Source organism: Amblyomma mixtum, chromosome 5 (assembly GCF_055824585.1).
Source record: "Amblyomma mixtum isolate Tamu chromosome 5, ASM5582458v1, whole genome shotgun sequence".
Taxonomy (NCBI): Eukaryota; Metazoa; Arthropoda; class Arachnida; order Ixodida; family Ixodidae; genus Amblyomma; species Amblyomma mixtum.
Window position 1 is genome coordinate 81,183,775 of NC_143016.1, and position 24,775 is coordinate 81,208,549.

At 45.4% G+C, this 24,775-nt stretch overlaps 1 protein-coding gene across 1 annotated transcript in view; it reads left to right on the forward strand.

The window, feature by feature from the left end:
• The window catches only part of LOC149342801 (acetyl-coenzyme A synthetase-like), a 66,270-nt gene that overhangs the window by 9,584 nt on the left and 31,911 nt on the right, over positions 1-24,775 (forward strand). Inside the window, exons 2-6 of the mRNA XM_089545266.1 lie at positions 6,858-6,949; positions 16,390-16,493; positions 19,195-19,267; positions 20,794-20,869; positions 23,483-23,588. Coding sequence (XP_089401392.1) covers positions 6,858-6,949; positions 16,390-16,493; positions 19,195-19,267; positions 20,794-20,869; positions 23,483-23,588 — 451 coding nt within the window. The remainder of the gene's footprint in view (positions 1-6,857; positions 6,950-16,389; positions 16,494-19,194; positions 19,268-20,793; positions 20,870-23,482; positions 23,589-24,775) is intronic.

The following is a 24,775-nucleotide window of genomic DNA, read 5'->3' on the forward strand; positions in this document are numbered from 1 at the left end:
GCATATTCTCTAAGGACTGCCATTCAGACAGCTTCTCGTTTTCCGCCATGAAGTCAAGTGCGAGAAGCCACCTTTGACGGCTGCTAATTATGAGCAAGATACTTTAAGATACATCATTATACCTTGTTCTGAAATGGAAGTGTTTGGCATGCCTTAGCTCGCATACTTTGATGTTGTTGCTGGCTTCCAGCCGTCTCGGTTGCTTTCTTCAAGGCGCCGGATCGGTGGTACCACGAACAGAGCAATACCTATCTGCTGTATCTTTAATAGACTGCTCCCTGTTGTAAACAACTTGACGTCAAAGGGTGTGGCCTGACGAGCAAAACTGCCCACTTTCCTCTCGTTTTTGCATGTTTCCAGCGTTCCCCACAGCCTTTCTTTTCTCAATTTGAGATTCTTCGTTACGCCTCATAGCATTTCTTCTCCCGATCCCAAACGCTTCGGTACACGCCACACCTACTGCACCAGGCTCTCAGAAGTCGCATGTTTTGTCCACGAGACCAGAAGCACATGCGGCGATGACGTAGGCCGGGAAAGCTGTAATCGGTTTGGTTTAGTTTATGGGGTTTAACGTCCCAAAGCGACTAAGGCTATGAGAGACGCCGTAGTGGAGGGCTCCGGATATTTCGACCACCTGGGGTTCTTTAACGTAATCATCCCGCAGGTGTGCAAATACCAGATGCGGGTTTTTTCTTCGATGTGTGGTGGGTGCTGTGGCATTTGGTTCCTTCAGTTGCAACGATGGCGCCAAAGGGAGACGCTCATTGGTTAAAATCTGCCAGGCCACATTAAATTTGCCGATCGCTTTCTTCGGAACCTGAAGACAATGTTGTTTTTCTCTGTAAGACCGCCGTATTATTTTCGTGCTCTCGTTGGTAAGCGAGTATGTGATGCTCTCGTCACTGCATTTTGATCTTTTGATCAGTTTATCTTATCTTTATGATACAAAGGCATTAACCCCCCCCCCCCCCCCCCACACACACACACACACACACGCATTTCTTTGCGCCCGCTCACTACGAATATCATGGCGCCGTACTTACCTTCAGCGCGTCAGCAACTAAGGAAGTCGTTGCTGCGAGATGGTAACCAGTAGTGGTTTATTTCATATTTCTTACCGCGGAAAAAGACCTCTTTCGTTGGCGTCACACAACCACGTCAGTAGAATTCGTCACACGTGTTTCTGGGCACGCTCTCCTAAAGCTTACTTTTTTTTTTTTTATTGCCTCTTGATGACAGCAGCGGGATGAGAGCTTCTCTGTCGCGTTCGCTCGTCCGTGTCTTTCTGGGCGCTTAACATCAAAGACGGCTTTCCAACTAGCTCAGCCCCATACCCTAGAGAGGTCTATTGCCTTGCCCGACGACCATCGAGTGAGGCGGCAAGCCAGTGCCTCTTGGCAGCTGAAACAGATGGTCCCGCGGAAGCAAGGAAGGCGGCCTGTGCTGCTCCGACTCCCCTTTGTTAGTTTCACCTGGCGGGGACAGTAGGACTGAATGAGGTTGTTATCAGGGGCTGATTCTGGGTGGTTTCTTTGTGATTAATCAGAAACTTTTAATGGTTTTTTTCTTCATGATCAAAATAAAAACGTTTCAGAAAAACATGCCCTCGAATAAGGCAACCACGAAGCAGCAAAGGCATCGTCGTATCGTATCATCAATCTGCGCCCAGTAAACCTCATCTAAGGGGAAACTCAACTTTCTGCATGATTTTGTTGCGGCACAACCCACTAAACGAAGGTACTGAGAAAATACCACCATTTGGTTTAAGGCGTGGTCTACGCTGTCCACCCCAAAGTACTGTGGCGACGGACAGTTTCAAAGCGGAATTTGCCATTACTGAATAGGATTTTCTCTACATGATGCCGGAATAAGAGAAAGAGATCCCAGAGCATGTTGGAAAAGCTGGTGTTAACTAAGCAAAAATTGCTATATTTGGCAGGTCATCCTCCACGCTGCTGGCATACTCGAGAAACTTGGGGCGTTATGAAAAGACCTTACGTTCGAACAACAAATTCAGCATAATGCTGCGGTATTTGGCGACCCTGATACTCTAAATTACGAAAGCGAAAGAATACCAAATAAGCGCTGTCTTTTTTCAGGGCAGCCAGTGACTGAGGAACAGAGCAATCCGTCATAAGTTTTCGATCAGCGTGTGGTCGGAGCGAATGCATCATGAATAAAGCCCGCTCAGAAGTTCCAGAAGATTACTGTCATGAGCAAAACAACTATATAGTGTCTATTTCAAGTTATGTCGCATTATTGCAGTCACCACGCAGCCCCACGAAAACAAGGCCACAAGAGTAGCACAGAGGACGCGACCGGCGCGCTGGACCCAACATGCCCGACCGCGAGGGGACAAGGCGGCGTCCGGTGGCACAAAGGGCGTCCACACCACCCTGAAAGCGGAGGCGCGCGGGCATCGAAACACCCTAGTGCGGAATCATATCGCGTGCCATCTAGCGACTATTTTCCGCATTACCAGTTGTGCGATCGCTATGCAGTTCTTAATGCGTTAGCAATATTGCCCTCACTTCAGCAAACTCGTCCGCCTGGTAATGTGCGATGCCGCCGGCACCCTCCTGGAGACCTCCGTCCACTACCCACCCATGTTTCCCTTCCACACATCTGCATCCTCTAGAATTTTCCACCCACAGCCAAACAACCTGGTGGTGGTGGTGGAAACATTTATTGCCAAGCACTGCAGAGGGGGAAACCCTGTCTCCCCTTACGTGGCGTCCGGCAACACTAAGGGCGTTGCCCTTAAAGGGCAAAGGACACTCCTTGGAGGGCTAGCCGCTACCTTCACTCTCCAGAGGCTTCACCCATTTCCACCCTCCAGTCACCTGCTACGGTATCAAAGACGGGGCTGAGCGATGTCTGAAGGGCGAGAAACAAATCTTTACGAAATAGGGACCAAAGCACAGGACTGCGTTATCTTTATTTCCTTACTTCTTCCTCTCCTTTTTTTTTTCTGGAGGGGGGGGGGGGGGGGGTTCTCAATGCACACTTTGCCTCTCTTGCACCGGTACGTTTTCTTACTCCCTGGACCTTTACGTGATGATGTAGCCGTCCACACTGGCATACTCCTGAATATACGGTTGAAAACACGCTTCATTTAACTTCCACCGCTTCCCGTAATCGCTCCCATCTCGATCTCCCATCCCCGACTTTAGTCCATCATGCCACCTATTCCGGCAAATGCATTCATTCATTCATTCATTCATTCATTCATTCATTCATTCATTCATTCATTCATTCATTCATTCATTCATTCATTCATTTTCTATCGATGACCCGAGCTACTGTGCGACGCAGCTTTCCGCTTGGCGTGTGCAGGCCTCTGAGGACTTCGATGAACGCTTAAGTAATCAACACCAAGCGAACCTAAGAATGCAGTGACTGATAATGGCACTCAAACGTGTACCGCCGTCACGGAAGACGACTTATTTTGTAACGATTCTTTTCCCCATCTACACCCTTTTGCCCTATTATCACTGGCAGCTGCAGCCTGCGACGTCGGGAGTGATAGCCAATGAGCAGTCTCGTTCACAGACACTGCTTTCAATAGTAGAACCAACGCCGAGCAATTCAAAAGAGGCAGAATAACAGTACGGTAAAAGAATCCCTACTAAAATACGGCCTCTGCATGGAAGATGGCACTTGCCCGACTTGTCACTGAAAGGGGTATTTAGAAAACGCAATGGCAACGACTAATGAAGACATCTGCCTTCTTCCATTTTGACCGACGCTGCCATCCCTTTAAAGTTAAGCGTTTGTCATGAAGTACGTTCAACTACGCCCATTTATTCATACCAAGAGCAATAACTAGAACACTCTGCATTCACTTTCAGGTGTCGCAACTGCCACTGACCCTAATAATGTTTGCAATCTCATATCTACGATAACTGTAGTGTTTGACTTCCTTGCGTACGTTGTTATAATATTAGTGCATTGCGTTCAATTTGTATTTTATTTTTATTAATTACAATTCTCGTGGTTTTATTTGGATGTTGCTGTTTGTATTAACATGTATCAGCGGGTATTAACTTTTGATAGTTTGCTGCTCTGTTCATGCTTTTCTTTCTTTTGATTTTTTCACCTTTACACTTTGAATTACGAGCTAAAGCCAGTTAGCATTTTTATTTGAATGCCACATGATGCGTTTTTCTGGCTGTATTCGCGGTTTCATTGTTTGGCATCTTGATTTGTTGCCTGTACCCCCCTATGTAGTTCCGTCTGTCGTGAGGGCCTTTAAGGGTATTTTGTATAAATAATTATAAGTAAATAAATTCGCCGAGAAAGGAGCGAAAGCACCGAGGAGACATATTTGTATATCTAGCAAGCCTTTGTTCGGATTCTTCCCTTTCGAACAGCCTTGTATATTCTGCGAACCACTGCACTCGGATTTAAATGATTGTAAATACAATTCTACTTGTATCCAATCTCAAACAGCAACCCTCTGGTCTCCCTGTCGTCATTTCTGCGGGGAAACCCGCCTCTGATCCTGAATCATAGAAGCACACAAATGAGCCGACGCAGTAGTCTACGCGATTTCAGGAAGTAGCGATAGCGCTTGCTGCCGCCCACGCCAATTCGAGAATCATCATTACGGACTCCCGAAAAGCATGTGATCATTACTTGGCAGGGGAGATCTCCCCCTTAGCTGCTTGTATTCTAAGACGGACTGCCACTGATCCAAAACCCAAAAGAATCATTTGGGCTCCTGGCCACCAGGGCTTACGAGGTAATGAGGCCGCTGACGCGGCTGCCCGAGCGCTTATTCACCGGGCTCCTCATCCCAGCTCTTCTGGCTCGGAGACTAACCAGCCGCTGCTGCGATTCAGGGAAATTATAACGCATTATAGAGACATCCACCGCCTTTTCCCGGCCCCTGCAAAGGGGCTGAGTAAGACAGAGGAGCGAACTTTAAGGCGCCTGCAGACAGGTACTCTACTCTGTCCTGCAATCTTAAAGCATTACGATCCAAACACGGATGGGCGATGCCCGCACTGTGGGGAGACCTGTGATATCTTCCACATGGTGTGGGAATGTACTCAAAATCCCCACCTCCCCCCTTCCCCTACCCCTTCCAGAGAGGCATGGGAGACTGCCCTCCTCAACTGCTCCTCGCTTGAGTCCCAAAGGGCTCTGGTGAAACGGGCGAGAGACGGGGCATTGTCATGCGGTCCCGGACTAGGGACGCCGACCATGTAGCGGGGCCACTCTGTGGCTCCCAAACTCTACTTCGACAATTAAAAGTTTCCACCACCACTACCTACGCGATTGGAAGGTGATCACTTCAGGCTTAGCCTATTTGGAAAAAAAAAACTGTTCCGATTCAAAAAGGCTGAAAGGAATACGTGCTTTTAACTAGCCGAAGGATTCCTTCATCTCGCACCGTCAATTTTATTATATACTAAGTGACCGTAACGGCAGGGAAAAAAAATTTTGGTCCGTTATGGCCAGAACAGACGCGATAACCTTCAAATCGTGCGAGTCTGTACATGCCAAACTCCAAGCGATTATGGAAGTCAGTTAATACTGACAGAAAAAAAAAAGCGAAGTTCTGCGCAGCGTAGTACTGTTTGATTTGGAAAGGCTTCAAGTGAACCGTTTAGTCAAATGAATCATGTTTAAAATATGCTGAATGTGTTACATAGGACAACACCACCTTTAATACCATACAAATGTCTGGTCCGACGGTTCAGTCATGTTACAGTCCATTGGAGGAATGCTGTCAACTTATTACAATTATAGGCAGCCATTTCTGCAAGAAAAACGTGTCTTGTAGTTTGTCTCGGTGACAGAGCATAGCTAACATGGAATGTGTAAAACCAACAGCGATAAGGCCAAAATTTGTTAATAATTAAGGACTTTACAACCTTTGAGCACTGTATAAAAAAAATGCTTACTCCGCACGTGAGCACTTTTGATGGATTATAGCGGAGATTTTTCGTCATTCAGCACATGACCTGAGTTCCGGAAACCTCCAACTATCCTCAGTGTGTAAACGCATGGCTTAAAACTAAAACCCTACGAAAATAAGTACTGACAAGTATACTTTAGCCTTGCACCCCCAAGAGAGCCCAATGGTTCTGGCGTTCTGTTGCCGAGAGCGAGGTGGTGCTACTGGAACAAGCCGCGATGGCCGCATGTATATCGAGGCAATATGCCATTTGCATTGGCAAGCACGTGAACACTTGCGTTTTTGGTGACGACATGATAAGAAGTTGAAGCCGCTGCTGTTTATGTCAAAGAAAATACTCCATACTGGCATGACACTAGCTGTAGCGAACACCGACAGAAAACGTGGGAATGATGGCTCAGGACGCTGACGTTCTGTGTTGCCGTTTAGAACTCTCTGTCCTTACTAGTATGTGCTAGCGCTGGGGCCCGTAATTAGAAACCAATTTCCCAACCTTTCGCTCTTCCTTTGTACTGCATACGGGGCGCAGTTTTATAACAATAAAACACATTTATTGCTTTGCTTGTTGCGCGTAGGAAGTGATTTCTGCCGTATGACAAAACAAGTGAATAAGACCGAATTAGACTATATGTAGATGCTCAAAAAGGGAACTAAACTGAAATGCTCAGAAGATTCAAACTCCTCCAAGGCGGAGAATTTGTCGCTATAATTGCATCCGTTTATTTGCACTGAACAGGGGTAACACGCAAGAATGCTTTGCATACATTTATTTTATCGAATTCCCGCGTCCGGTACTGACGACATCATGATAGAAAATAGAACTTCCCAAATAAAGCAAAGAGTGCAGTTCAACGTGTATGTCGTGAAGACCGGTGGTGCTTTGTTCTGCATTAATGTGTTTCAAGAGCTAATGTGGTGAATCTCTTTACAGGGAAGGCAACAACCCAATGGACAAGAAAACCATAACGTACGGAGAGCTACTCGATGACGTCTGCAGGTTCGCCAACGTTCTCAAGGCGAAAGGTACGGAGATCTTTATTTTGAGCGTAATATGTGTGGCCTTCGTCAAAGGGCGTTGTTTCTTAAAAAGCATATTCGGAGACACCATTCTGATGACCATTTCTATTTAAAAAGCACAGCATCGCGAGGCAGGTAGCTAGTGAGCAGGTAGATTCGATATAGAAAGGACCAGTCTGAGTATCGTGAGGCAGGTACCGCTCTTTAACGGGCAGACAGATGCACTTTAAAAAGGAACACCAAAATTGCGAATGAGAACAATTTTCCTTGTTATTTGTTCGCTGAGGATGAAATGAATATTATTCGGCTTCTTCTTATTGACCTTTTCCAATGGTGCCGTTGCTTGAACTTTTAAAAGAAACTGTCATCGCTGCTGTCTCGAAAGCGCCTATCTCGCACATTTCGCGAGTGAAAGTTACAGCGCATTACCAGCATGACAACACTTTCAGGGCGGCTTATTTCAACATGATCGTGAGCTAAAGATGTAGCATGGGTAGAAACCAAACGATATCCGCAAGTCAAGGTGGTCCACCCTTATTCGGGTAGCTTTCGCTTTTGACGGCAGTAGATGCGATCAGAGGCGTAGTTAGATTAAAAGTTACATTTTGCTTTTTTTTACGAACTGCGATTAAGAGGATTAACATAAAGCCTTACCGAAGCCTTCAATTGCTTTCTTTTTTTTTCATTTTGTAAATAGCCCTATTTCCTTGGTAACGAACTAAAGGGAAGAAATGGAAGCAGGGACAGAATTTATTTTCTTGGTCTCCAAGATTACCGCTGACTGTGGCTGCAGCCATGAAGTTAAAAGACGCTTCCTCCTTGGTAGGAAAGCTATGGCAATCCTTGACAGCGCAGTTAAAAGCAGAGACAACACCTCGCTAACAAAGGTCCGTATAATTCTAGCAATGGTTTTCCCAGCGGTAACGTATTGGCTGTAAGAGTGAGACCATGAGAGCGCTTAGTGGCGAAGAATTCGCGGTGAACTGTGGTAGTGGAGAAGACTCTTGACAGTTACCTGAGCTGCGAGAAGGTCTGACTGAATAAAATTCTGACTGCAGAAACATAGAACACCCCGGTTATTATCAAATACCTCATCGACCAAGATAGTCTTACAATCGAAGCTTCCTAACGCCGAAGGAAGCTACAAGTGCATGAGCTGTAGGGCCGGTTTTATTGAGGCAACATTTAATTGCAGTTTATTCAGTAAAATAGAGGTAGGCACGTGTATGGTGCGGAGTTTAACCTTCCGAAGCCGCACGTGGGCTGTAAAGCTGGCTTCCTTCTTGCCTCTTGACATGGGCAATGGCAAGCGACAGAGGAAGTTGTAATACGTGAAAGTTTACTTTTTATGTGTGTTCGAGTGCCCGTGCTCAAACCAGACGCATAAACAACATTTTGACGAAGGCTGCGCGTTGAAGCACCGTTTTGTAGTTCGACCTTTAGTGATAGTTGCGTCTCTGTAGCTCTCGCTTGCCTTCCGGAACACCGTTATTACGGCGAGCGTTTTTGCGGTGAGATGCACGTATGACATCCCGGAGTTTGCGCTTTCTGCTTCATTGTGCGAGATTAAATGCCTTTGTTTTTTTTAATTCCCTTCGTTCAATTACGTGTAGCTTTTCTCTGGGTATGCTAAAATTTTTTGCACTCAAGAATTTGGAATCTGCAACCAGTTTTTTTTGTTCAAAGACCGCGCCGTATTAGCTCGCTGAAATCCTAACAGTCGACGCGCTTTATCTAAGGTTGACGTTGACACACTAAGTCTTCGCAAACATTGCCTTGCCTTCCTTGATAATTTTTTTACAGGCACACCTTCTCAAAAAGTTCTCAAATGCTAGGGTTCGTTATGCTAAACCTAATCTACTCACTTGATTTTAATAACTTATTCCTCGCCTAACCCATATTATTCGGGGGTCACTTACGCTGCGCCTTAAAGGCACGACGCGAAGCGTTACGGGTTCCTTCAGCGGCCTGAGGTCCTCTTTGCACAACCCTCGCTTCGCAGACACAGACGCTATTCTTAATTTACAAATTTTATTTTATTTTATTTTTATTTTTTTCCTCAAGACACATTAGGCCTCCCTATAACCAAGTGGTACGAACGTTCTTCAGTGATCGACGGGTAGCAGCGCATCCGACTGACGACTCAGAGGCCAGCAGTACGAGCCCCAGTTAGCCCCATATTGCTTTTCAGCTCCGTTGATATTCTTTCTTCAGAAGCACTACGTAATGGTGGTCGAATGGAAACATGACCTTGTATACAGTGCGGACTTGTGTAGTAACCTCATCCCTGTTGTACTCAGTGATCGTCGTGGGGCGTTTGAATTACCCGCGCGAGGTTACGTGCTCGTGACATCACGACCCTTTCGACCAATTCCGATTTCCTCAACACGCCAGCGCCAACTATGGCGGTTTATCCGGTGCACTGCACTATATATGTTAAATAGCGAATAACCGTCATTCATTATCCGGGAATAGAAATACTAGTTAAGAAACCGAAAAAAAACTGTGCACATCACGAATAATCATAAAGCAATCAATAAATTATTACTCATACTTTGTTCTCTTTCATATTGCTTGTGAATGTACATCACTACAGCGAACATACGAACATTTTTTAGGACGCAGCTTTGGAGGATGGCAAAATTTTCAGCCTAAACTTTTTATTCGCGCTGGATAAATTTTCAAGGCAACATGGTTGTAATAGACTGTGTCATGCCTCACGCTATACCATGACCATATTAACGCGACAGCGTTAAGGCTCCCGTTCTGCAGCTGCTCAGCTCTGGTTAAGCCTGAATATACAAGCGAAAAGCTGCAGTTATGCTTTGTCTGACGTCATGGCTGTCGCAGTTCGCGCACAATGCACAGGGAGCACCACGATAACGGTGTAGGCAAGCGCGTTATATAGCCCTCCTTCCCCATGCGTAGTAACTGTGGTAAACACGCGGCTGTAACGAAAGGTCAAAAGGTGGCGAGGAGGCGAGCGCGCAGTAATAGCGGCGATGAGGAGGCGGCGCACATGCGCAGTAGCGCGCGGCTGCGCCGAAAGGTCAGGCGGCGGTTGCATCGGCGGCCGCTCCGACCACCTGCGCCTCTTCTGTGACGTCACTCGGTTCTGCGCACGCGCAGCAGTGGCTAATTCTGATCACGGAGCACACGCAAGACCCGGTGTTGACTAGCCTAGTGAAGCTTTTCGCTTCAAAATGGACTGGGATAGGGTGGTCATGTGTCCGAGGTGGCAGTTGGGCCACCTAGGTCGCATGACCTTGTGGCGCCATCACAACCTGCTCACATGTTTATGAGCAAGCTGCCCATCGAGGCAGGTGGCAGTTACATTAAAGATTGGTGGCGAGAAGTTGACCGGAAAAAGCAACCTGGGTCGCAGAATTCCTCACCGGTGACAGCACCTGCTATAGCAGGGCAATGCGCATCGCTTCACCGCTACACCACTGCACCAGGAATGGTGTGAGGACTCCCAGCGGTTTATAAATGTATAGTGGCGAATGACTAATTCCGAACATATGGGCATTAAGCTTATGACACTATTGCGTCATGCCCTAAAGATTGTTCTTAAGTGTCCACTCCACTTTTTTTTTTTACTTACTGGAATGAGAATGTCCGGTGAGAAGTTCAAATATGTTCTAAGGTCGCGGTGCGTTTTTGAAGTGGTGCGACATGAAGATTATAACCAGTACAGAAAAGGAAGCTCTGATTCTGAGATTAGGTCCAACTTTGAGAGAATAGAGATTCAGGAAAGTGCTAGCTTTTGATGACAAACGCAACCCCACTTAAATTCCCAATTCGCAGTGTTCTGTGATACGGACGCGTGTGGCAACACTCGTGAAAGCACACTTGTACGTCACTGACACTATTTTGTGTACTGTATGAGCGGAACGGGTACATAATAATGGATTCGCTCTTTCAGCACTAAATAAGGCATTCAACTCAACATGAAATCTTTATTTCTTTATCTTTAGCGTTATGACCCTCATAGCCTTAGTCGCTTTGGGACGTTAAATCTCCCCAAACCAATCTTTAGCGAGCGTTAAACCCGCTGCTTCAGTACAATCGTATCAAACTGTCCTGTTTCTGCTGGCGGATGTGCTTGAGTGCACTGAAGTACTAAAGCTCTTATACAGGGCGCTTTACGCGATTTGAAGAGAGGTTCCTAATAGAATTGAGACGGATTGTGAAAGAATAAAACTTGAACGGAAATGTTGCCAATTACTTCGCGCTCCCATCATTATTTGTATCGCTTCAGTTCGCAGAGATGTGTTGTAATGTCTGAGATCAATCGAGGCACTTGAAAATAGCAATTATTTAAATTGAATTTTTGGAAGCAGGCGCCATTGGCATACTTTCACAGCAGCACATTTATCTTGTGTCACTTTCACGCTCGAAATAAAGCGAGCTATAAATAAGAAGGTCTTCTACAAAACTACTTATCTCGATATTTCCATGCGTGGCGGCGCTTCTTGCTGTGTTTCTTTACTAAAGCTACTTGCTATCGCTATAAGCACGTATGGACACAAGTTATATTAAATTCCGCCGAGTTTTCGCACGGTTCATACATAGCATGAGTTTAAACATCCTTAAAAAGGCTCTTAAATACATAGTATCTCTTCGAAAGTAGCTTCATTTCAGAACTGTTTTGTCGTCGTCTCTTTTTTTCTCTGATGGAGTTCAGTGCATCGCTCACTTGCTGTAACTTCTCACGCATCTCCGCTATTTGAAAGTTACATCCCTACTGAAACGTTCCATATGAGCCGCTCTTAGGGAATTATGGGAATATCGAGTCCATGCGTTATTGAAAAATCAATGAAAATTCATATCTTGTCTGTAGGGAGTCCATAAGCATTCCACATAATTTCTGTGCGATTTCTGTACAATGCGTGTGACGTCATATGGAATCCGCGAATTTTCATACGTGCTTCCATATAGTCCATACCGACTTCATATGCTCCATAGTGACGCCATAAAATTTCTTATTGAAACGTATGGAATTATGGAACTCGTCATATGGAAACTTTCGGTAGGGTTTATAGATACTCCTGCTTGCACCGTGGTATTTTGGTCAAAGCAGTCATTCTATGGATAAGTCGTCGCGAACAGTATTCCAACTGTGGTGTCTCGGTTGCATTCTCAAAAATGAGAATAATGTAATATTTGTTTATACTTTGAGTTATGCTGCCTGAAAGACCATAGGCAATGTGATCACTGCACAGTTACTCAACAGACCTATCAGAAAAAAAGTAAGGGAAAAAATTTCTAGCCTACTTAGTCGTCGAGAGTAGGTATAAGCATTAATGAATTGCTGAAAAAGCCCGCTTCTTGGATGCCTCTTCGATGGGGATAGCCGCACTTCGGTGTTGGCAAGCTTATTGGAGGTTGGAACTTTATCCCGTTCTTCCCCCTCTATTCTTCGAGCTGGGCTACTCGTTTAGACTCCTGGGCTGCTTTCGCGGCTTGAGGAGCCATGGCGATCAGCCGCTTTATTTAGCTGAACACTACTCTCGTCTTACTTTGCCGCTTTCGCTGCTTTGCGCGCGGCCACGTTCTGCCGCTTTCGTTTTAGTGCGAAAACACTACTTCATGAGATCAAACCGGCTCACCGTTTCATGTGATGCTTGACCTTGAGGTGCCCTTGGACAAACCGCAAACAAATATTACCTCGCTGGGATTCGAACCCGCGGTGGCAATGACCCCACACGAGAGTACTAGTCTATCGCCGCAGGCGATCACGCCTCGAGTTAAACTGCAACAGACTCTCGCGCTGTGCATTGCACATCGTCTTTTTGATCAAGTAATACTACTATTAAACTAATATTCACGCTTTTAGCTATATGGGGCGGCAGTGAAAGATTTTCGCTGCATGCGTTGGCTTGGACAGCGTTGTGGCAGAAACACGGCACTAGAGCAATGCATGCGCGTCGGCGTTGACAAGATCGGTGCCGAAACGTGGCACTGGAGCATAGGCCGCCGGCGTATATTGGGTAAATCGGCATCAAAGATGAAAAAGCTGAAGGCGCAAATGACTGTCTCCCTCGTTCAGTGAACTCATCAGTCACGCTTTCAGGAACGGTACGTGGCGGTGGTGCGCACCTGCAAAAAACTGCGCCTTTGCAGAATATTTCGTGCTCAGCAATGCTGAACCGCCAGCGATTCTTTTTTTTTTTTTTTTGAGCAGAGCATGGAGCTTCATGACATTGGCTGCTTTTGTTGCTTTGCCCGCTCTTCGTCAGTCATAGCGACGAGTTTGGTCGCCTTCTCAGCTTCGTGTGCGGCTGCTTAAAGCTGCCATTGGCGATATCCACGACACTTTATATCTCTTGACTGAAGCGGCTGAATCGCACGGCCACTGCGGTTTCCTGGCAACAAGTATTTTGAAGCGAAGAACAAACAGATGGCACATGACAAAGACAACGATTTCCAATGCGCAGCTCGCGGAGTTACCAGTTAGGACACGTACAGTGATGGACAAAAGATTTGAAAAATGTATTTATTTTTGAGTTGTTGGTTCGAACAGTTTAATTAAAACCCTGCAGTCATGAGGGGTCAAGCGCGTTGCATCCACATGGATTATGCCAGCTGAATAAATACCGAGGAAACGCGGAAATAACTTTGGTTGGTTGGTTTATGGGGTTTAACGTCCCAAAGCGACTAAGGCTATGAGAGACGCCGTAGTGGAGGGCTCCGGAAATTTCGACCACCTGGGGTTCTTTAACGTGCACTGACATCGCACAGTGCATGCATTATGCATCGCATAATGTTTTTCCTGAAAACTTTGGTGTATGACTGTACATACGTAGTGAAAATGGCTGCGGCGGTGGCCGTGTGGTCTAAATTATCAGAAAGATAAGTTGCATTGTTTGCGCTGGCAGTGCTTCGAATTCTGCTCTGGGCTTTAAGAATGATAAAAGCTTACTGCTCCTACCAACCATTCTGGTGGAAAAGAGCATGTTCTTCATCAGGTTCGGATCATATTAGCATACTTTGCGTAAAATACCACCTTTTCGTGCTTAACATGTTATGTTCAAGAAAGGAAAAACTGCACAGATCATGAGCTGTAAACGCAACCATTTCGAGCAAACATATCCCTTAGTAACAGGGAAGAGTACACAATCAAAACAGTTTCCCTGAAAAGCATAACAAACAGTAGCGCATGCAAGCAGGAATAGAGTGCTAGTATAAGAGCAGTTATCGCTAACGTCATGTAGGTGCGTTAGATAACACAATATCATAGACGACAAAGCCATTTGCAACTGATACTGGTGCGGGTGGCTATTTCACGTGTAACTGAAGTTCTTTATTCTGAAAGATAATGTTTTAATTCATCGGCGTCTTATGAGTAGCAGAGACGAAGGATACGGTATAAAGCGAAAAACAAAGAAGGAAAACTGCGCAATTCATATGCTCTAGGGTCTTCTGAGTCTAATTTTGATGCTGGCGACGTTTTCAATACACAATTACAATTCTTCCGACGATGCATTAATACTCGTTGATATTTCGATCTAGCTGTTTTACTTCGAGCTGCGTCGGTACGTCTGCGACCACTGACGCCCCTTACTGCCTACCTTCTTTAATTGTAGTAGCACCCCACCAACACTGCGGCTGAAAATATTTATTTATTGTTGGTCACATTTTATTCAGTTCCACATTTAGAAACAAACGTTCGTCATAGCAATAGAAGGGGGGGTCAAGGTGAACCCTTGGGAGAAGTGTAAATTTTCACCAGTTCTTCTTGGCCCTGTTTGTTTGGGACCATTGCAGTGTAATACGCAAGGCAATATATCCCGTAAGCGGTAGTTCGTCAACGAAGGCACTAAAACAAGCATTTTCGCCACATTCTGTAATGAGTGTGTTTTATTTTTTATTTTTTTTACTTTTGTTGCGTTGTTTATTCTACTATTGCAGTGTTCTACCGACATCATTACTTTGTTGCCCTGCTATGTTTTTCTGATGCAATGAAACTTAGAATTCGATTAACTCGAAGGCTCGGTTGTTTCGAACTGTCGCGTTGGTCTCCTTAATATCAAGTATATTAAAAAGCTTCTCCTTAACTCGAATTCCACATAATTCGTGCAAACTTTCGGTCCCCTTAAAGTTCGAATTAACTACAGTGGTCGGCTGATTTTGTGTTGCAACCTGTGCTCCCATTTGTTGCCCTACTTTATCTTAAAACACCTTCCTACAAGAATACTCCACGGGCGGATGTAGGCAAGCGTATAAGTAAATGAAACTTCTACTCCTAACTGGCTATGACAAACCTCACTAAAACTGTGGTTGTTCCACTGTAAAAGTAATGTGAAGACGGCACGAACAACTAGGAAAGAAAACAACGACAGGATCAGTGCCACTTTCAACTGAGTTCATTACGCATTAAGGATCTTGAAGATTGCTGCTGATTTCAGCTCTGATTTTAAGAAAAATTTCACACAAAATGTAGGCCATGGTTGTTTATAAGATTCCCTTAAGCTGTGGGCTCATTTACGTTGGGCAAACAGGTCTCTGTTTCGATAAGTGCGCAAGCCATCATTTCGGAAATCTATGCAGCAGTGAAGGGAGCTTCCTAGCTGACCGCTGTAAAAGTTGCACCAAATGCCATGCTGAACTCGAAAAAAAATAAATGTTTGAAGAGTGGAAAAGACAGATTCGAGCGAGAGATTGCGGAAGCCTTTTTTATCAAGAAGACAGGAAGCCAATGCGTCAGCAGGCCGTCCATTGCGCGTAGTGACGCGGAGACCGCTTTTTTAGAAGGATTCCTGTAGGACTTTGGACGCTGTGACAAATGTTCTTATAGAATTCTTTTCTACGTTTTTTTCCATGCCCATTAGCGCAAGACGCTGTTCTCCAACTTCATTTTTCACTTTCTTTTCCATGTTTTTGTTGGTCATCGCTTATCACTTTTCATGCGGTTGCCTTTTATTATTATTGATTCTTAAGCGCGTCTTTTCCTTGGTCGTGCGTGTTCGTTTTTGCTGCTGATGTAGCGTAGTTTGCTCCTTTGTCTTGCTTTGTTTTTGTTGCCCCTGAATGGCAAGGCAAAAAAAAAGTTAATGAATTGCACCCCGTGCCTCGCTTATGGTATTTTGTTTGCTAATCCGATATACTGCGTCAGCAGTGATTCCAAGTGATGGAAATAGAATGTTGTTTGTAGTTTTGATGTATATGTGATACTGTTCGATTGTCGTACAAAAAGGCAGGCTTGATGCGAGATAAACTCAGTCACAAGTGGCACTGGTCCTGTTGTTTGTGTCTCTTCTCTGTCCCCATTGGTCGCGTCGTCTTTATACTGCTTTCACGACGAACCACCCAGCCAAAACAAGAGTTTTACTTGTTGCACTGTAAACGTCTGTAAACTATATTGTTCTTAATTATGAAACCTGATTAGCTTAAAAGAAGAATAAACTTGATACTTGAAACTGTCTTCTTCGCCGTGAGCGCAGGCGTGTGCCAGGGACACCTGGTCACCATCTACCTGCCCATGGTGCCGGAGCTGGTGGTCGCCATGCTTGCCTGCGCCAGGCTCGGAGCGGTGCACACAGTGGTGGTGAGTGGGGAACAGATTTGCAACTCAAAAAGTAGCACTATATGAGGTTGTGCAGTTCGCTCTTAGGGCATTGCACCAGGAAACGACTAGCTATTACATTTGCACCAGACGAGGGGCCGAATATGACGGAAAGTTATCTCTGGAAAGAACACCGATGTACATGGGCGCATAACACAAGTGCGCCTCTCGACACGATCACAGGGGTGACTTCAAAGAATGCACTGACCGAATATGTTGATTGGGTTAATCCGTACTGAGCTCTGTATCGGTGCTTCGATTACTAGCTAATCTACGACTTCTCTGACTGCGAACAGCGGCCTGATGTATTCTTGCGCACGGGCTAACATGTGCTGCTTCTCATCCGTAATTTCAGGCTTCAGACAAGATCAAATTTAATTTGTCTTGACTACCGTCGGATTGATGTTTTGAGTAGTTGTACCATTTGGCTAACATGTGCTGCTTCTCATCGCTAATTTCAGGCTTCAGACGAGGTCAAATTTAATTTGTCTTGACTCCCGTCGGACTGATGTTTTGAGTAGTTGTACCATTTGGTGTATAACGTTGCAGTTAATTCACCTGACAGCATACGGAATCTCGGAGATAACAGGAGACGCACGACGACCACCGGACAACTGAAGTGTATCCAGTGCGCCTCAACAGCCACACAATGCACTCATGCGTGTGCGTTTTTATAGCATGAAGTGAATGTTATACTTTTTTAACTGGAGTTGTTATCCAGCAGCCATCGTTTGCTCCTCCTTTAACAAATCTTGTGGGTGCGGTGAAAAGTTCAAGTTGACTGAGTGTTTAAGCGATGTGGACGGAGGATGTGCTCCGAGGGGTGTTCCACTGGGGGGGGAGGACAGTTGTTGCGTACTGTATGAGCATATTGTATTAGACAGAGAAACCGATAACGCGAATGGGCAGGAGTCTGGCAACGTGTCACTCTCTGCTGTCGAGGTCGCGTAGTCAGCTCAGTCCGATTGATTTCTGCCGCAGCTGTTCTGTTTCCTTCGCTGGTTGTATACCCTCCCCCCCCCCCCCCCCCCTTCCTCCCCGGCAATGGCGCTTTTTTTTTTTCTGCTTTCTTGTCACATTCGCAGTGCGTGTGCATCAGCGTCGGTGCTGAGGTAGCTGTAGCCGTCCGGCGGCTTTCATATTGCAGTGACTGAAAGAAAGAAAAGAAAAAAGAAACAAAGGCACCGCGCGGAGTTGAACACCCTTCATTACAGCGGAAAAAAACATGCAGGCACATGGGCAATCAATGCAACGCAGGGTGCAGTGCTAACGCAATGCAGCCTACGCTGTTTAGTGGAGACCAAAGAAGCAATGGAAGTAGCATAAACTTGTACAGAGAGCGGAGGTATTCGCGCAAGAATGTGTTAGGTCCCTCATGCTGTCGTTTCGGTGGTAGTTTCATGGGCAGGGGAACTTCGCTGATGTAAATATCGTCGGAGAAAAGCAGGAAAAACAAATATAACCTCAGGAGAAACAAATGAAACGCATCGCTCGTGCTTAAATATAATAAAGTGTGCAAAAATTTAGACCAATTCCGATTAAAGGCTTTCAACCTTAACAAGTGATATTCACAGCTGACAGCTGTAGAAATATCGTCGAGCGTTGTAGCTGAAAGAAAGAAAAAGTGTTCAACGGCTTTCATGGAACTCAAAGGGAGGATATAAATCCGCTGGAATCAAAAGCAGTGATTGATAATTCTGGGCTGGTCGAAGGTATGCAGGCTATTCAACCCACAAGTTATTTTAATATCTGTGAATTCAGCCAGCAGCGTGCAAAACATACGGAGTGAACGTTCGCGAGCGGTGTACGAAAGGCACGTTGATTTTAAAGGGGAAGTCAGCGAAGTGAGAGCAGTAACGTATTTCAACATAATTAGATCATTCTGCGCTCTTTATCTAGTTGCCTGTTTGCGCGAAATCAACCTTGCAAAGGATACAAATCATTCAAAATAAAGTTTACATGCTCAACACTTTTCAATGCGATTTCGCAGCGCTTTTTGCGCATTGTTATATACTCAGCACGTCATAAGTGCTTGGACAAATACTATAAATTTGTTGTCGGCGCTCTTCTCAGCTCTCGCGTCGACGTGTCCGAAGAAGGCGCCTGATGATTGGTTTCTTTGAAGATTTCGTAAGATTTCGTAAATTATGTAAGCACAAAGAGAGAGCCACTTAAAAGAAAAAAAAAACTAAAGCGAATGGCAGGACTCAGGAAGTCTAATTTAATTTTCAAGATTCACGCATACGGCCGTTTTAAAGCAAATACTCCCTTGAAATCCAAGGTTTGATGAAATCTCTTTTCGCAGAGTAGTAAGTTCATTTCAGCAGAAATAGGTCACGTCGACCAATGGATTGGGTCAAAAGAAAGCACACATTTGAAATTCTCACTTGAAGAAAAAGAAAGAAGCAAGAAAAACGAAACAAGGCATCACGAACCGCATCGAGAACATCGTAACAAAACCTCTATTGCTTCAAAAGAAGATTATTTTTCAGCAAACTCCCTCGCTGAAGCGATCACGCACACGCCAGCCAAGCGAATAATCTGTACACCTTCGATAATCTCTCGTTTGCACTTTCAGCGTGTCAGTTCTGAACAGCGATGCCAGTTTCCTCGCTTTGCTGCATACACTTTACCGAGGTCATTGTTCTAACCTGTTTTCCTTTTTTTTTTTTCTCCATCTCAGTTTGCAGGTTACTCAGCCGAGTCACTTGCGCAAAGGATGTACGACACGCAGTCGCGGATACTAGTCACGGCCGGTAAGTGCTTCCGATCCCTTCCTAGGAGCTCAACCAGGCTTAATTGCAGCCGAGGCCTTTTTTGGCCATTCAGGAGGGCAGTGGTAATTGAAAACTTTTATTCCTGGTTCTCAGCAAGCTTGTATATCGCAGAATCCAAATTTAGTAAAAGAAATTTGTGCCAATAAACTTACTATGAGTAGGTTAAGAAAATTATCGATAATTTTCCTCATACCAAGAGATGAGATGGGAATAGTTGTCCTATGAGTGTTTGAGTGTGCGAGTGGCTAGTTATTGTAAGCTTGTATCTCTTAAATTTTAACAACCTCCCCCGAAGTAACCTGCGACTTTGATTACTAGGCTGACATCTCGAGTTTTCATTAGAGTGTGCCCCCAATCACTCTTCATTGTCCACCCTCTCTGACCTCTACTTCCTCCGTGCACTGAATACAGCAACCGTATTCAGCAGCAAAGCTATATGCGCTTTTAATAATGGAGTAATTAGTGATTAGCAGCCACCCAAGCGCAGTCATGCGGCTAAATGGAAAGCTACAGCCGACTGCTTGCGCTTGGGTGGATGCAAACGAATAATTACTGCCTTATTTTGATATATCATCCTCCTCTCAGGGGATTTCCCTAAACACTGGACTAACTATTTCTATTCCCACTCTATACTATACTTACACTTTTAGCGCTCCGTGATCGGCTGAAGTGACGCTGCGCCCTTGCCACATCCGGAACCTGCCACTCGACGCGGCGGACAATAAGGATTGAATAAGATCGGAGATAAAGAATCGTTCTATAAGAACAGCAATACATTAGAAGTATTTTAGCTTCGCTTTATCATTTTTTATTGCGTTAGCATTACTGCCCTCAAACTGTGTGGGGTTAGTGATGCCGCCGCTACCCGCCTCCGGCCCCTACCCGCCCACCCCCTTTGCTCTCCACCCTCCAGAATCCTCCACCCACCACCAAACAACCCTGCCTGCCACCCATCCACTCACTTATACCCTCCAGACGCCTCCACCCAGAAGAAGCCTACGCAATACTGGAACAAAAATCAACGGCGAAATACAATTCAAGAAGCAAGGAAGGCAATCACTGTAGAATAGAAATGAACAACCGCTAAAGCTTATTTGTCGCATCACATCGCATGATCGCCTGTGCATTTTTTTTTTTTCGCCTATTCGTCCGAACCTAGTAAGGCGGCGTCTATAACGGCAAGACGTACAGCGCTATATTGTCGTATTGCAGCCAGCAGCTTCCCCACAGTTGCAACCTGCGACAAGCAAACAAGGAAAGCAGGCAGTAAGGCACCGCCGTTGGTCTTGAGGCGAAGCCACGACCGCCGTCTCGTGGCGTGATGCCAGGTAGCGGGTGACCGTCAAGGAAGCATTTACTTTCTAACTCCACCAACGAGCTTCCCGGTTCTCCTCGCTCCTTTCCTTCAAAGACAGCGCATTTCAGCGGCGTAAAATGGCCGAAGGACCGAGAGCTGCGAGCCCAATTGTTATTCTGATCCGCCCGTCGTTTTATTTGCCTTGCAGACGGAAGTTGGAGGGGCAAGAAGCTCATACTGCTCAAGCCGATCGCCGACGAGGCTATCTCACTGTGCCGCCAAAAGTAAGAAACTCTCGCCGAGATCATTCTATAATGCTTTAGGAAAACAATAGCTCTTCTGTGCCCAAAACCAGCCTCTATACGGTTCAGTGGCCCTGGAGGTAAAGGGGTTGCAGGTTCGACGCCCGCTGCATACCGATGGAAACACGGTGTGAAAATGTGCGCGTACTATGCAGGCCGGATTAGCCTTGCATTCTGTACTTTGGCAAGTGCCGCGCATTTGTCTCTCAATCAAAAAGGCAAAGCTAATCCTGGCTTAGACGGCCAATGTGCTCTAAAAACTTCGAGTAGTTTTGCTACTGTGCGTGAAACATACCTTTGTGCAAAGAACTAAACCCGCGTAACCACGTTGTGGGCTCTAGACATGAATATATAAATGTATATAGACAGATGTATCTCAGTTTGAAGCTGCCGCCACCTGTACATCGGGTCTAGAGTGTAAAGTTATACTGAAAAAAACAAAACAAAGAAAGTGGAGGACAAAACACACACAGAAATGCTTGCTGTCGTGTTCCTAATAAAAACGAAAGTTTAGGGTGCTACGGCTAATTAGTCGAATAGGTGTGGGCCGATAATATCAAGATTAACGGAACAGACCGATAGTGACAAACAGAGAAAAAAAAAACCTCTAGGGTGATCCTCGGCGGATCGCTTGAGTGCGGCAGCAGATATACGCTTGTTATTACCGAGGTTTACACTTTAAAGTTCGTAATATCTGAAGTGGTGCACTTAAGTTCCTTAAATCCGAGGTCAACGCATTAAGTTCTTTTCACCCAAGTTACAGAGACGAAAGTTCGTTGTATTCAAGGTGGCATACTTAGGTTTGTTATATCCGAGGTCAGACATGAAATTTCGTTGTCCGAAGTTAACACACGAAAGTTAATTGTATCCGAGGTGTATACTTATACTTGTATTGTACGCTTAGCTTCGGTATATCCGATATTAACAGAATAAAGTTCGCTATATCCGAAGATAACACACGAAACGTTTTTATATCTGAGGTGGCATGCTAAGGTTCGGTACATCCGAGGTAGTATACTAAGGTCGTTTGGCAGTGTACTGAGTCCGTTCGTAGGCCGGTAGGCAAGTTGCCACCTGTCGATCGTGGCAGATGGGCAACGCGCCACTGTCTACTGATAGACGGCGGTTGCCGTTTCCGCTTACACAGACACTTATAACGCTAGCGCATTAATAAGAACAAACAACAACAAGCGCTTATGTTGTTACCTACCTCGCTGTCCGCCTGTGTGGGTGTCGCACTGTTCTTCCAGTTTTGGGGGCCTACTGCAACCAAAGGCTTGACTTTTCAGCTGGTTGGTTCTAGAAGCAGCATAATTCTACACACATCTTTTAATCTTGACACGCACTTTTATTTTTTACTCATGAAGGCGTGGTGCCTTTCCCGGCGCATATATCTAGAGACACCTAATAGCAGTGGCCGTGATCAAACACTTGCTTAATTAATTTTGGTTTGCATTCAACTGCTTAAAAGAGAAAAGAAGTGGTTTACAAGAATAGCATTGTGCACGGAAAGAACTGCCTTAATTTGTTACCTCTTGCAAAAAGTCAACTGCTGCCGACCTATAAAGGGACTATTCGCCCTAGCGACGGTGAATGGAGTGTAATTGCAGTGCTGGACGGTGCCCATTAGGTTGGCAAGGCACAGCTTCATGATCTTTTGCCAGTGATGGAATGTGACCTAGCAGTTATCTTCTGAAGCACCCATACAACCGTCGCAGTCAAAATTGAGCGACGTTTCTTCGGTAAAAAACAACTGTGTGCGTGCGTGCGTGCGTGTGTGCGTGCGTGCGTGTGTGCGTGTGTGCGTGTGTGCGTGTGTGCGTGTGTGCGTGTGTGCGCGTGCGTGTGTGCGTTCGTGCGTGCTTCGAATGCCTCTCAGGTCGCCTTGCCACTTTTCTGTGGCCTTCGTGTCTTCACGCGGCACTGTCCAAAGAGATAAAAAAAAAGGTTTTTATTTGTCAGTATTTAGTCGGTACAAGCGAGGCTGACACAGTGTGACACCGCTCGAAAGCAGCCGCAGGTGGTCGGCTGCAGCCACGCACTGAGGAGTGCATAGCACAGCGTCCTAGTTTTCAAATTATTTCCTTGCTTTCAATCTCAGAAGTCCTACAGTTACCAACCTCTTTATTTTTTTACTTCAGCATGAACTAATAACGTCAAGCCGGCAATTACTAAATTTTTACGTCGTCGAGAATAGCTTTCGTGATTAACAAAAAGAAGACGGCAGATGCTTTTAACAACACTCTCTTAATGGGCTTTACTTGTTTGTTTAATTAGTTATTTACTTAGCTAGTTAGCGAGTTATTCCCAGACAATAAAGTGTGACGGCGAGATTATAGCAGTATGTTCACATGTCGCATGAAAAACGAGGAAAATCTTATCTTAAATTGTCCGGTTCTTTCTAAAGGGCACCCGTCTGAATCCTTCTTTTCTTTTTTGTTTTGTTGCTGAAAAAGCAGACCCAGCGGAAAGTTACCATCATCTGGGCATCGCAATACTTCGCGGTATCAAAAAATCCTGCTTTGCTTGCGATTTACTGCCGCCTGTTTCTCTAAAGAGTGCCTCACGGATGCGCCTGCCTCAATTTCTGCGCAGAAACCACGCCGTCGAGTCGTGCATAGTCCTCCGCCACCTCCTCTCAAGCGACCTGCGCTCGGGTGGCAATCTGCTCAACGGCTGCTCGAAAGAATCTCTCGAAATCGTGAGTGTGCGATGAAACTGTACGACAAAGTGGATAACTTCAGGAACGCGGGAAGAACACAAAGGACAATAGAAGGAACAAGAGTAGGTGCGTCTGGACAAAAACCCAGACTGCCTTGTAACGTGTCCTAATGAGTAGCACCTAAGTTTCCCAGGTTTAAGATACACCTAGCTGAATAACAAGTATTATGCTCCAGCCTTTTAGGTTCACGCGCCTCTCATTTACTAGCTTGAGGCATGACATGCAAAGAACTGGTTCTCATGTGTTCTGCAACACTGCGCTCACACTGCAAATGCAGCACAGGGGTATCGTATCAGATGTAACCATCGTAACAAACTCGAATATTCAAGCACCTGTCGGCTCCAAAGCTAGATTATGTCACTTGATACGGAACGTACAGTGTGCGTCATAAGCTCACAGATCGCAGGATCTTTGTGTAGTGGTGGAGACGTGTAGCGGAGCATTTGCGACTTCCTAGAACCTCAAAGTTTCTCGCAGGATGTCGGAGAAGCATCATTCTAACTTCAGAAAACCTTGGCAGTGTCATAGGCAGCTTAGGTTCCAGAATATACTGCTCAAAAGCAGACCGCATGGCCTGGGAACTTTAGACGCAACATGCAGCTGTGAGTTTTGCCCAATTATCACGGGTTAGTGGCGCTTAGTAGTGGTGCGTGTGTAAGTCATCGGTGCGAGACCGTCTGCTGACTTGCGACACGACGTATCCGAAAATGTCCTTGGTTTAGAAAGTCAGCGCTCAGCTGGATGGTTCCAGCTTGCTATCCCCAACATATGGAACGCATCCGTTGATACGGACGACAGTTGTTTTTTTTTTTCAGCGCAGCTGCATTGAGCAGCGCACTGCTGTTCTCTGTTTTATTTTCAAGGTACTGCTCAACCACACTATCATCTTCGTGAAATGAAAAACCACAAACTACGCTCTGATTTTGCTCTGTGAAATAAACATGTACTGATTCCTTGTCCGCAGTCACTGCGCATGAGTTACGACGGTTACGTTATTGTGGGAACACTACTTCAGGTTTCCTATAAGTGAAGCATGTTGATGTGTATCACTTTGTCTGCTTGCATTGTTTTTCATATATACTTTCCTTTATTAGCTGTGCACCCTTTCTCTGTAGTAGAAGTAGGGTTACGGAGTTGATGTTTTGTTTTGCTTCTTGATTTATTTT